Raw genomic sequence first — 14,336 nt, 5'->3', positions numbered from 1 at the left:
AAAACCCCACCCCCGCCTCTTTATCCACGAAATTTCCCTATAAAAAGTTCTTCGCCATATTAAAATGAACTGTCTGCTGACACAGTCTCCTGGGTATTTTCTCCCGTCATACACTCGCTGCCACCTGAGGGCCCTCTTGCCCCATCAATCTCTCTACTTGCCCCAGCCTTCTGCAGTGGGGACCGGTATGCAACAGTCTCCTGGCAGCAGCAGAGTTCGGGCCAAGGGGAGGCTCCCGGGCGGTGGGGACTGGTACACAATGGTCTCCCGGGTAGCAGCGGAGTTTGGGCTGAGGGAAGGTCGACAGAATATGACAGCCATGTCAGTACTAGGCTTTGACACCTTCCTGTTACCACCAGCAGCCAACCCCCCTCCATTTCCATTCTTAAAATGCCCTCCCCACTATATTCACCATGGCCAAGGGGCCAAGGGTGCCCTACTTGAATGCCTAGCCCTGCCTCTTCCAGGCTGTGCAAGTGGATGGATGAGGGATGAGCACAGAGAGGAAGGTCATCCACAATGCCAAAAATAAAGGAGGATGCTTTTAGAAACCTGTGATTGAAGGTCCTCAGTAGGATAGGACTCCCTCTTTGTGCTGCAATTCAACTCCATCTGACCAGGTTTTACTGAACTTCCACTTCTCCTGGGCTGTAGGCTACAGGTCAAGAGATTTACAGATGGACTAACAAAGCAAGAGGGATTAGAATGGTCACTGTCTGATGCTGAGGAAAGGCACGTGTAGCATGCTATGGATACCCAAGGGAGAGTTGTTTTGTTTGGAGGCTGAGGGTGCTTCCTGGAAGCAGAAGGCAAGATTAGAAGGAGTTAGCTAGGGGGCTAGACATGTAGCTCAGTTGGTAGAGTGCCTGCTTGGCATGTACAACGTCCTAGGCTCTGTCCCCAGCACCACATAAAGCAGGCATGGTGGTGCACACATACAATCCCAGCACTTTGAAGACAGAAGCAAGAAAGATCAGGCTTTCAAGGTCATCCTTGGCTACTCAGTGAGTTCTGGGATACATGAGACCCTGTTTCAATGAGGCGAGAGAGAGAGAGAGAGAGAGAGAGAGAGAGAGAGAGAGAGAGAGAGAGAAAGTAGGAAGAAAAAGTCATCAAAGATGTTCCAGAAAGAGAAAATGGCTTGTATACGGGCTGGAAGATCCTGAGGGAGGTTTACGATGGTCCCTGAGATACCGCTGAAGCAGAGGCTGCCTTGGAGGAGGGTAGAAAGGTTGGGGGCATGTTTTGCAAATAAAGGAAGATGAATTTCACAAGTGCCCCACAGATGTCTTTAGTGTTTCCCAGTCTGAACAGGATGAAGAGCACATGAGGACCGAGATTCTCAACCCCTTGAGAAGTTTGACCATGGAAGCAAACAGATCAAAATAAAGCAGCAGGGGCTGTAACCGGTTCTTTCAAAACAACACACAGGCTTGGACACGTATGTATAGAGGCCAAGGAAAGTGTTAGTGGAGGAGGAAGAGGCCGCAAAGAGCAAAGCCACTGAGGAGGGATTTCCCAGGAGGAAGAAGTCATGCAAATCTGGATGAGTTCACTACCACGCTTCCTCAAAAAGAAAAGGGTGAGATACAGGGAAAAGAAGGGGATGGCAGGAATTGGAGAGATTTCCTGCCTGGAATCTATTTGCTTTATAGGCTAGGAGACAAGGCAACAATGCACACAGGAAGTTGGAGAGGTGGTAGGTAGGGGACTTCGGGTAACAGACCGTAGACCAGCTTCCTAAGCTTCCTAAAGGATGTGGAAGAGCTCAGGCACAGGTATAAAGATGGCCAGGCAGTAGGGAGGCTGGGCCACAGTGGGGCCCCCTAGGGAAAGGAACAGGTTCATTTGTGAGAGAGTCCGCAGGTCTAGTCCTTGCAGCCCTCCAGGTCTAGCTGAGGTGCTGAATTTGGGGTGTGCTGTGCAAGAGTGGAGGAATGGAAGCAAGGTGGGGTTTCAGTAATGAGTTGCATTTTCCAGCCTAAAGAGGGAATGAAGAAAGCCAGGCTGAAGGATCAGAGAGCACTGAACAAGTTCAAAGACTAGATTGCTAATCAGGTGTTGTGGGAAAAAAATGATACAAGATCATTATGCATAACACAAGGTAAAAGTAATGCGAGATGTTCTGGCTAGGTAGAACAGCACTATCAGAAGGCATGGAGGACCAAGCTAACTCCCAAAAGTCCCAAATCCTCTAAGTGTACTGGTGTGATTTCACAACTTGAATATGAGTAACTCAATAATTACACAGAGAGAGAGGGAGAGAGGGAGAGGGAGAGGGAGAGAGAGAGAGAGAGAGAGAGAGAGAGAGAAGAGAGAGAGAGAGAGAGAGAGAGAGAGAGAGAGAGAGATTTATATATATGAGTTAATAAACTAAGGAAAGATTCATTACTGTTTGATACTTCCAAATCCTTTTTTAGATGATAAAAATGAGGGGGGGAGGGAAGGGGAGGGGAGGGAGAGAGAGAAAGAGAGAGAGAGAGAGGAAGAAGAAAAAGGAGGAGAGGGAGGAGGAAAGGAGCAGCAAGAGGAAGAGGGAGGAGGAGGAGGAGGAGAAGGAGAAGGAAGAGGAGGAGGAGGGAGAGGAGGAAAGCAGTTGTACATTGTGATATTCTTCTAAAATTGTATCTTCATTGATGGTGGACTTTTATGGGGCAGAGCAAGAGAGCACACATTCTGGATGGCACCTGTAATCTCTCATTATCCAGGGTGCTTAGTTCATCACCCCAATGTGCTTAGAGTTGCAAAGATGAAAGTCAGAATAAGGGAGTGCTGTCTGGAAGCTGAGACTACAAACCCTCTATCACTTCTGCAGCACTTTAGATTTAGGATTTAGAACCAGACAGTCTTACCTGGTGTCACTGAACACAGCCCCAGCACAACAGGCTCTCAATGTCACACCCACAATTAGAAGTGGAACTAGACCAAATGCTCCCCAACTCCTTTTTCTAGCACTCTTCACCACACCCTCAAGGACAGAAGCACTGGGCATAATACCTGCTGTTTATCCTCTTCCTGAACCTAGAGAAGGCCCTCAATTTGGGGTCAGGGATCGTGAAATAACAGAGTCCAAAGCCACCACTTATGTGGGTGTGACCAACTGTTCTTGCATCCCAGGAGCATACCAGGTTAACCCAGCAGGGGCCAGACAGTGATGCAAGCATACACCAGAGCCTTGGACAAGTCTGTCTCTGCAGTGCCTGAGCCTCAGGAGCTGGGTGGCAGTTCTCAGTAGATGACGCTCAGCCTCGCTCCTCCCACATCTCTGTCCACACATGCAACGGCAGGCTTTTTTACTTCTACAGATCACTGAGCAATCTACAACCCCAAAATTCTTTGTGCTGGGGTTCCCAGGCTCAGTCCCAAGCTGTAAACCCCAACTAGACCCCACCCCTCCTCTCAGTTATTGCCCTTTGTGGATCCTGACAGAACCCAGACAGACAGAACAAGAGGATTCCATCTGGAAACGCAAAGAGTAAGGCCTGAGGCATAGGATGGAGGGTGATTTGGGTAAAAGGCAAATCTACCTGTACCAGGTAGAGGACCCTCTGAGCCCAATCCCAGAATCCCTTTATTGTTTCTCAAACATCAGGAAGTCACCAAGACAACAGCTGTGACCTCGAGGCAGTCTTATAACCAAATTTATTTGAGGGAAAGAAAAGCTTGAAAATAAGTCTAAGGGGGAGACAGGCTAATTGTGGAAAATTGAGACAAAGCGTAATTCAGAGCCTACCCAGCATAATTCACTCCCCTGGGCTGATTAAGTCTACTAACAAAAGCTCATTCTTCTTTTCAAAGACTGCGTTTGTAGGTGTGACAGAGCCTAGGAAGAGCCGAACTGTATTAAACTGACCAGGCACCGGAGGCTGGGTGCTCTGAGGTCATCTGGGCCGGCAGGTCAGGCCACAGTGCCATAGCTTTACAGAGGTCTTCTTCTCTCTAGGTGTGTCTACGTGCCTGCGCACACATCCGGGTCCTGTCCTGGGCTCCCTCCCCGCCCTCCTTCCCAACCACAGCCTCTGGCCTATTGCTGTCTTAGAAGTCATTTGCTACTATTTATAGCTCAAGTTTGTGAATAATTTACTGCTTCAAATATAAATTATTGGGAATTCAAGAGTGTTCCCCATAATTACCACTACAGTGACTCATCCCTCACTTAAATGAAGCAGAGGGGCACTATACAGCCTGCTGGAAAAGTTCTTCAGGGCTTGGCCACACGTAGCACAGGTAGTCTGCCATGAGCTTTGTCCACTATAAGGGCATGGGGGAAAAATGCCTGAGAGCTCCCTTCCAGACAACAGGAAGTTGAGCCTTTAATCCTAGAATTGCCTTAAACGGAAGAAATAGACACCTTCTCCATCTTCCAGGGGCTGTTGGTTTGAAGGGATAGAGATTTAAATTCAGTGTTAGACACAAAGGAGATGGAGGGTCTTCCTTCATCACATCCCTATCTGCTGAGATTAGTTCTCTGAGGGGAATGCCTGGAGCATCCAGTGTTTGTGAATCCCAGATGCAGCAGCAGTAGTACTATGGAGCTGAGGTTCCTTGGTCCTTCCAGGATACCTACCACATACTTAATAAGAGCACGTGCACCTAAGCCTCCCTTGCTGCAGTACTACGATGGTTCCCATTTTACAGATGGGGAAATTGAGGCTCGAGGAGTAGCTAGCACCACAGTTAGTAAGTTGCAGACTGAAGGCCGTATATGCCACCTCATCCTTGGTCTGCTTTCCCAAAAGAAAGGGTAGCTGAGAAAAAACTGAGGGTAGCTGAGGGTGTAAATGGGGTTCCTTCCACCTGAAAGACCTTCTTTTATTTATTGAAACCTCACACATCCTCTAAGTCTTCATCTCCATTCCTCTTTCCATGGACCACTTCTCCCATTAGTACTAATGCCCTTCCTATTTCCAGTACTCTCCAGGGATCTCCACAAGCCCTGACTGACCGACCTCACACAGAACTTCCTCCCTCATCTTTGGGATTTATGTGTAGGTATGGCCTGCCATCCCTTTCCCATTTAGTAGCCCACACCTCAGGTCTTGAGCTCCCCCAAACCACAGCACAGGGTTTGACATAAAGTAGGGATTCAGTGTGCATCTGTGGCAAAGAAAATACGGCCTCCAGACTGTGCTGGAACCTCATCACCTTCACCATCTGTGCAACTTTCATCCCATGAACCTCTTTCTTCCTTTGTAGGAATGGAGGGCACATGTGCATCTCATGGTTGGCTGATGGTTACGTTAAATGAAGTATTATATGTGCCTCAACTTGTCAGCACCTTCCCTGGTAATCTTTCCTTATCGTCAGGGAACTCTGAAGACATTTCTGACCGCACATATGCAAGATGCTCTGTGACTATGGAAGGAAAGGAAGCTGTTCAAGACATTACTCTCTCTCCAGAAACTTGGAAAGTGTAAAATGATACAAGGTTTAAGTCACCAGCCAAAGCAGTCCTAGGAAAAGTGTCAGGAGTTGGTGTACAACTGTTTGTCCAATAAACAGTGTCAGTTATAATTATGATAGGAGTTCCCCGGAGGGCAAAAGCATTTAATGCTGGGGTGCCAGGGACTCTTGAGAGCCTCTGAGCTGAGTGGGAGGAGGGGCGGGGGCCGAGATCTTCTTAGGGCAACAGCTCTGGTGGGGCAGAAGTGGAGACTCAGCCACCCCCAGAGACATGAGAGAGAGGGGCAAAGAGGGCAGTGTCTGACTCCTACTGAGAACTGGCCAGTTCACATTCTAACATTGATCTTAGTTCATTTTTTTCCAGGCCAGAAACTGGGACTTGTGGTTGTCAGGTATTCTGATTCTTTTTATCCCCACAGGAGATAGACACCCAGATTTCTATGCAGAAGTCTCAATGTTTTGGAATGCCCAGAAAAGAAAATTTTAGAAACTGCTCTACAGATTCAACAAAACATGGGCCCAGGCTGGATTCCACATGCGGAGCACTGTTTAGGATTCCACATTGGAGACCGCCAAGAGGCAAAGGGTAGGAGGCTAGAGCAGGTGAAGTTACTTGAATGCCAAGCTAAGAAATCTGGGAAAATATCCTATAGAAAACCCAGGACCCTAGGAGGATGCCAGCCAGTACCACTTCTCTTCAGTACCCCTTAAATAATGGGAAATCACTTTGTTTAATTCTTACCCACACAGGGTGGGGGGTTCTTTGTGCTCTCTTAGTGGTCATGTGATAGCGATCTTTGCTCTGTTTACCTATAAAGGCAGGAAAACCAGAGACTGGTCCCTGACTCTCAACATAAACCTCTTAGTTTAAACATTAACAACACATCTTAGTAACTTCATGTGTAAACAGAACAGCTTAAATTAAAACATGTTTAAGCCTTCAAATTCCAGCATTGTACGCAGATTGCACATAGAAAAAATTAAGGTAATATACACTAAAGAAATTTTTTTTGAGACAAGCTCCCATTATATAGCCCTGGAATTTACTGTGTAGGCCAGGTTGGCCTTGAACTCACAGAGATATCCAACTACCTCTGCCTCCTGACTGCTGCCATCAAAGGCATGGGCCACTATTCAGTCAACTTAAAATGAAAGAATTTTCTTTTAAGCTAGCACCTTGTTTTGGGGGGTTTTGTTACTGTTGTTTTTGAGACAGGTTTCCCTGTAGCCCCAGCTGGCGTAGAACTTGCTGTGTAGACCAGGCTGGCCTCGCTCTCACAGAGATTTGCCTCTGTCTCTGCCTCCCAAGTGTTCAGATTAAAGGCCTACACCACCACGCCTGGCTTGTTTCATAGTTTTTAAAAATCTTTGTTTTGGGGCCAAAGAGATGACTCAGTGGCTAAGAGCACTGGCTGCTCTTGCAGAGGATCCAGGTTCAATTCCCAGCACTACATGAGAGCTAATGACTGTCCATAACTCCAGTTCCAGGGGACCTGATGCCCTCTTCTGACCTCCTCAGGCACTGCATGACACAGGTGCACTTATATGCAGGCAATACACTCATATATAAAATAAAAATAAATCATAAATAAAATAATAAAATTTAAAAAATCTTTGTCTTAAGTTCATTTGCTCTTTTTCTTTTATTAAGGCAGGGTCTTATGTAGCCCAGGCTACCCTCAAACTCCTGATCCTCATGCCTCTACCTTTCAAGTGCTGTGATCACAGGTGTATGTCACTGTGCCTGTGCCTAACTCATCATTTCTCAGTGACTTAATTCATCTTATAGAGAGGAAATCTGAGGCTCAGGCAGGCTAACTGACCATATAAGTGTCAGTGATGGATAGAGCCATGGTCTGTTCTGCATTCTATGCCCAATGTGCTCCTGGGCACTAGACTCTCAGAGATGAGACTGAATTGTGTGAGCCCCCTCAACATGCTGTGAGTGTGGTCCTGGGAACCTGAGGAGCATCACAGGATATTTAGAAGCCCTTCCAGATCAGTGTTAGTAAGTGGAGATGGAAAGGGTGTGCACAGGAGAGGCCCACCCTGCTCTTACCTTATTGAGAAGGTCATCTTCTAGGTCTCCCTCAGGAAGAGATTTCATGTCTTCTTGGTCAATCCCAAGTAGAGCAGCAACTTTATGGTTTTTTCCACGATGGAGGACAAAACTTGTGGGCAGCTTTCCCAGTAGCGAAACTCTCTGGATGAAACTTCTCCGGAATTGCGAGCTTGCACCAATGACTTGGCCCCGTCTCTGTTCGCTTGAATTCTCCTTTACAGATTGTGAGTGTCCGTCTGCCATCTTTTAAGGAATTACAAGATTAAAAAGGAGAGTTGATGAAAATGAATTGAAGTCCACCTGCCCGTTACTCCACTTAGTTCTGACAGCTGCTTCACTTAAAGAGCAGTTCTCCAGCTTGTGCCTAACTCAAATTCTCAGAAATTCCACTTGGGACAGAAAGCCCTTAAGCTGGCTTATGCCCTCCCCTCTGTCCTCTTGTCCTGCCACCAGATGTACCCCAGAGCTCAGTATCTTTATATCTCCTTCTCCTTATCCTGTTGACAGTAAACAGCCCTTACCCTCCAATCCAGAAAATCCTGCAATTGATTTACCTTCTGTACCATAAACAAACAGGAAATTGCAAACAAGCAGTCTGGAACCTGGAACTGATCATTATGCTCAGCATAAGTGACTAGGCATTAGAATACAGAGATAAGCTTACACATAGGCGCACACACGCGTATACATAGAGGCAGGCTTACAAACAGGCGCGCGTGCACACACACACACACACACACACACACACACACACACGCAGAGAGATGGAAGACAGGATTCTGCAGCTCACCTGCTGACCTTAGAATATAATTTCTTTCTTCCCACTTAAAGGATGGCATTAAAATCGGGCCCCTTGAGAGTCCAGGACACATCTGGTTTTGCCAGTAAAATTCATGTTTTCATGTTAGTTGAAATAGTAAGTTCCCAGTTTGACAGGCTGGGGAGAGAGAGAGAGAGAGAGAGAGAGAGAGAGAGAGAGAGAGAATGAAAAGAAACCACACCAGCCCAGTTGGTAAATATCACAGTTTGCTATCAGACGGTCTGAAGAAATGACAGCAGAGCTTGGAGCCTGGCTCACATCTGAACAAAGCTTCCAGGCAAGCAGCCCAAACCAACCTCCTCGGCGTTCCTCCAATGACGTTCCTCCAATGACCACAGCCACCCAAGCCTTTCTACTCTCTCCCGTGGCCCCGCATTTGCATATCCTCCCCGACAGTGCCAGGTGAGAGCCGCATCAGAGCCACACCCACCTCCTTCCCAGGCCTGGGTGGCTTTCTCCAGGCATAGGCTAGCAGTCCACAGCCTGACAGGAATTCTGAAAAACTCCTCCCTCCGCAGCGACCCTCCAGAATCCCCTCAAAACTGTCTTGATTTTCAACTTGCTTTTCTATGTAACCAGAATCCCCTTCTTTTTATGTCATATGCTCTCAAATATTCCAGACTCTTCTACCTTTTGGGTTCTATTGATTACCCTGGTCATCATGCCAAGCTACCTTGTCTGTTTTTCACGAAACAAGAGCCTCTTCCTCTTAACCTGCCTTTGAGAAGTCTTTCTCTGCAGTCATTTTCAACTTCACAAAATCCCTGCTTCCCCATGTGATTTTGTTTTTGTTCTTGACTTCTGTTTTCACTGGAATCGTTAACTTAGAGTCCCTGCCCTTTCCAGGGACTTTCCTGATAAAATAAGTTTCCCCTGGGCTTTTGGGATCAAAAGTCCAAATCTTCCTTGATCTTTGGGGCTTGGTGTCCACCCTCTCTGTTACTCAGGTACTGCAGCTGATCAAAATGTTGTATCAAATGACACTTTCCAAATGTAAGAAGGGAAAGCAAAGAGCTGAGCCACCTGGGGAGCCTGGGAGAAGATCAAAGCATCATAGGCCCAGAGCAGCTGCCTGAGTCTCATTTCAACTGGTCACACATGCAGAAGATCATCCTGTCATATGTACATACTCACTGCATGATTCCATTCCTCATGGACAAAGGTTCCATGGTACCTTTGGGGCAGTCCACAGACAGGCTCTGGCAGCTCTGTTCAGACAGGCTGGTGGAGACCAATTCCCCTGGAAGATACAGATCTCTGCTTAATTGGACAACAGGTCAGCAAAACTCAGTTGAGTAATGAGTATGCCTGAGGCAGCATGCTAGGCCACCGAGAGGGACCCATTTAATTCAGGCTCTCCTCTTTCCTCAGGAAATAAATGCCCTCATTGTTATGACTCACACCCAAGGCAAGTATGACATGGAAGCCAGCTTCAGCTCAGTGTAGACTGTTAGGACAGGGCCAGAGAGATGATTCAACAGGTAAAGTTATCTGCTGCCCACCCTAACCACCCAGGATTGATCCTGGGAACCCACATGGTAGAAAGTGAGAACTGATACTAAAAAGTTGTCCTCTGACCTCCACATGCGTGCTGTATATAATAAGATTATGAGGACCAAGGATTCATATTTTTAAGTCAGTTTGATAAAATATTTTATTTACGGCATCTTGTACCTTTGAGACAGACTCTTCCTTTGTTTTGGTACTTAGGCTTACAGACCAGAGCTGGCCCACAAGCTTCCAGGAATCTGTTTGTTTCCATCTCCCATCTCACCATCACTGGGTTACAGACATAGGTCACTGTGCCCAGCTTTTTGCATGGATTCTAGGGATTCAAACTCAGATTCTCATGCTTTCAAGGCAAGCATTTTACTGACTGAGCCATCTCTCCAGCCCAAGGTATTCACAGTCTTACACTGGACCTGACATTCAACTTGAGGAATCTTGGGACAATCCTGCTCCCCCAGGTCCCAACAGAAATGTTTCTATTGATTTATTTAGTGGCAGGAATTTTCATGTCAAGGAGAAAGATTGCCTTGATACAAATTGATCTTAAATGTGTAAATTTGTTAAAGTATGTCAGGGTTACAAACTTGGACTTACTCCTTCAAAGATCTCCTTTAATCTAGGATAGACTCAAATCCAGCATCTCAGAAGACAAGATAAGGATAAAAAACAGTCAATGCTGAGCAATCTGAAACAGACCAGGACTGTTGCTCTGTCTAGTGAAGCCTCAGTGTCTGACACTAGGTTGGGCCTCCATAATGCTACTGAATATTTATTTGATTTCATTAAAATTAATGACACTGTACTATAAAAATAGTATAGAAAATGATATTTAGGCAGGCATGGTGGCTCATATCTATAATCTTAGTGCTTGGGAGGCTAAGGCAGGAGAATTGCTTTGAGTTTGAGGCCACCTTGGGCTACATGTAAGATCCTGTCTCAGAAATCCAAAATAGCTGGGCATTGTGGTATACACCTTCAATATCAGTAATTGGGAGGCAGCGGCAGGCAGAGCTCTGTGTTTAATGCCAGCCTGGTCTATATTGCAAGTTTCAGGCCCGCCAGGGCTACATAGTGAGACTCTGTCTCAGAAACAGAGACTGGAGAGGTGGCTCCGTGGTTAAGAGCACTGGCTGCTCTTGCAGAGGACACAGGTTCAGTTCCCAGCACCCACATGGCAGTTCACAACTATCTATAACCCCAGTTCTAGTGGATCCGATGCCTTCCTCTGGCCTCCTCGGGCATTGCACCCACAGGTATACTTACACACATGCAGGCAAAACATGAATACATACAAAATAAAAATAAATGCAAAAATAAAAAATTTAAATTAAAAACAAACAGAAAAAACAAAGCAAAACACCTCCAAACAAAATAAATGATCCCAGTTTGGGCAGACAAATGGGAAAGTCTGTGTTTCCATTTATCCATGTGTCCATCCATCTATAATACATATTTTAAGATGCATAAACTTCCTTCATAAAGTATAAGTTAAATTACATACATGTACCTGTGATCACTTCAGTTACCATCTTCTTTCACAAGAGGCCTGGCATAAAAGAGTTTATCAGAGAATGTGGCACAAGATAGGTTCTTAGCAAACATTTATCTTCATGATCTCCTTTATCCAAGGAAGACAAAGACCCTTCGTGTAAAATGTGGGGGTCACTTTCCTTGCTTGCTAAGGGAAAAGACCTTGCAACAGGTCATTCCTCACAGCCCCACCAAAAGGTTGTCTCCTCTCCTCTCACACTGAGGTAATTTGAACTTGATCTTTTGTATAGTTTCAGGCAAGAGATCCCATGCTTCTGTGGGCAAGGTAAAATATAAACTAAATCAGGGCAGTGTAGCAATGGAAAGAGGCTGGACCTAGGGTGGTTTCAGGAGCATATACCCAGGACTGGAGAGACAGCTCAGTTGGTAAAGCGTTTGCTGTACAAGCATGAGGACCTGTGTTTGATCCCCCAGAACCCATGTAAAAAGCTGGGTGTAGTGGCACACACTTGTAATCCCAGTACTGGGGAGGTAGAGACAGGAGGATCTTTGGGAGTTGTTGGCTAGCTAGTTTACCATACTTGGGGAGATCCTAGTCAATGAGAGATCCTATCTCAAAAAAAAAAAAAAGGTGTACCATTCCTAAGGAACTATACCCGAGGTTGACCTTTGGCCTCCATACACTCAAATACAAGGGAACTCATTCACATGAACACATACATCATACACCCACACATACACACCTAACCCCCTCAGAACAAAACTCCCAAAAAGCTGACTTCAACCCAGAAAGAGCAAAGCCACAGGATAAGATGTGCCCACACCTGAAGGAAGCCGTCCTTCTCAGCCTAATGCTGTCAGGAATGCTGAAAAACGTCCCAGTAATGAGAATACACCACTTGGGTCCTGAAAACCAAGAACCCACGTGTCTTTGTGAAATCAAGTCTGCATCTAGCCATTTTAAGAACATTACAGTATTTCCTAGCTGCAGTGATTATCCCCACACATCCAGAAAGAGTGGAACCCTTCTGGAAGAAGTGAACAAATGTATTCTTAACACCAAGGGCGCAGGCACGGCCTGAGACCAGAAGGAAAGAGTAGGAGAGGCCAGACTGTGAGTTCTGGCTTGTCATTCCCCAAAAATGATTAGGCCTCACAGCAGAAAGTATTAGAAGTGGTCCAGTGTGGCCTGGGCAGGGACAGGGCCCGGGTCTCCTGTGTGTCCATCCCAGTATACAAAATCAATAGCATGTTTTTCTCATTCAGTGGACTAGGGCCAAAAGGCAACCCAAAGACTTATTTTTAACAGAGAACAGTTGTCAATGTGACCAAGTTCTTGTTTTGGTTTGGATGACACTTTATTTTCAAATCAAATAGTAAAAGGTGTTTCCATTTTCATATCTCTCTGCCTGGTTCAAATAAAGAACAATGTATTTTTGCCCAAAACTTTTCCAGAATCCTGGATGCTGCTCCTAGTCCTGTGAGGCTAGTCTATTTTTAAGTTTCCATCACCGGAGAATCTGTGAGAGTGAAGAAGCCTTTTCAGGAAGTGGACATCTCATTTTATTCATTTTTCCCCCATGCTATGAAGCTAACCGGTAACTGTTGAATGGCTCACTTCAGTTTCTGGGGTGGATATCTGAGTCAGGAGTTTGCGGGAAAGAGCTAGTTGGAGGAATTGGTAGTTCTTAGCTCCTGGACACGCAGAGGAAAGCCCCCTCCTGGTCACACCCTCAGTTGCTCAGGAAGCATGACAAATTTGTCTGTTTGCTTAGTCAAAAGAGACCTGACCAGAAGATATAAACAGAGATAAATGGAAATAGCAAGTACAGTCATAGATTTATATAAATATGGTCATTTGATCTCTGACAATGTATAAACACAACCTATTGTAAAAAAGATCTTCAACTCATGATATGAGATTGATTGCTTTACTGCAGAAAAGGAAGTCAACTTTCTATAAAGATTAGTCCTTACATAAAGATGAATTCAAAATGAATCATAGACCTCAATGACTTGGGTCAAGCAAACAGTTCTTAGAAATCACATTAGACACGGCTTGGAGCGGTGACCATGTCTTCACGCCAAGCACTCGGGACGCTGAGGCAGGAGGATAGAGAGTTAAGGCCAGCCTGGGCTACAAAGCAAGATCTGACAACAAACAAACAACCCACAAAAGCATAAACAGGACTTCAAGAAATCATTTAAGTGCTAAAGACACCATGTGACTGAAGGGAGAAGACATGTATGTGAGTGCTATGGCTCCAACAGGGTGTTTGTCTCCAGCATATAAAAAGAAGTCTGAATTCAACAAGAAAGCAAAGGACCATTAAGAAAGGATAAAGGGTTTGAACAGACCAGCAGAGACACAGCAGATGAGAGAGACACCAGAAAGGATAGTCAACATTATTAGCCATTAGGAAAATGCAAACTAGAAATAATGTTACTATTACTTGCAAGCTTATTTGAATGACTCAGATACCTACTACTGCCAATACCAAATGCTGGCCAGGGCAGCTGGAACTCCCATAGACTTCTGATGGGAATGTGTAATACAATAACCACTCTGGAGAGTGATTTGCTTATTTATTTATTTTTTTTTTGAGACAGGGTCTCCTGTAGCCCCAGCTGACCTGGAACTTGTTATATAGACCAAGCTGGCTTTGAACTCTCAGCGATCCACCTGTTTCTGCCTCCTGAGTGCTGGGATTAAAGGCATGGCTAATTTGTTTAAAATAATTTTTTTGCTTTATTTTTATTTTATGTGTATGTGTGCATTGTGTGCATGTATGCAAGTGCACCTGTGTTGTGCAGTGCACGCAGAGGACAGAAGAAGGTGTCAGATCCCCTGGAACTGGAGTTATATACGGTTATTAGTTGCCATGTGGCTGCTGGGATTCAAACCAGGGTCTTCTGCAAGAACAGCCAGTACTATTAACCAGTGAGCCATCATCTCTTTAGCCTGTGATTTGGTAATTTTTTACAAAGGTAAATATAAGCTTACTATCTGATCCTCAGCAGTCCCACTCCAGTGTATACCCTAAGGAGATG

At 45.5% G+C, this 14,336-nt stretch overlaps 1 protein-coding gene across 1 annotated transcript in view; it reads right to left on the bottom strand.

The window, feature by feature from the left end:
- Nucleotides 1-9,435, bottom strand: part of Mab21l3 (mab-21 like 3) — a 24,352-nt gene extending 14,917 nt beyond the window's left edge. Inside the window, exons 1-2 of the mRNA XM_008834024.2 lie at nucleotides 9,420-9,435; nucleotides 7,463-7,708 (exon numbers count right to left, since the gene is read on the bottom strand). Of these exons, the coding sequence (XP_008832246.1) occupies nucleotides 7,463-7,708 (246 nt within the window). The 5' untranslated portion in view covers nucleotides 9,420-9,435. The remainder of the gene's footprint in view (nucleotides 1-7,462; nucleotides 7,709-9,419) is intronic.
- Nucleotides 9,436-14,336: the final 4,901 nt, after the last annotated feature.

The sequence above is a fragment of the Nannospalax galili genome, unplaced genomic scaffold (genome assembly GCF_000622305.1).
Source record: "Nannospalax galili isolate Female #2095 unplaced genomic scaffold, S.galili_v1.0 scaffold475, whole genome shotgun sequence".
Classification (NCBI taxonomy): domain Eukaryota; kingdom Metazoa; phylum Chordata; class Mammalia; order Rodentia; family Spalacidae; genus Nannospalax; species Nannospalax galili.
Note: the sequence above shows the minus strand (reverse complement) of the source record. Positions and strands in the feature narration are given on the sequence as shown.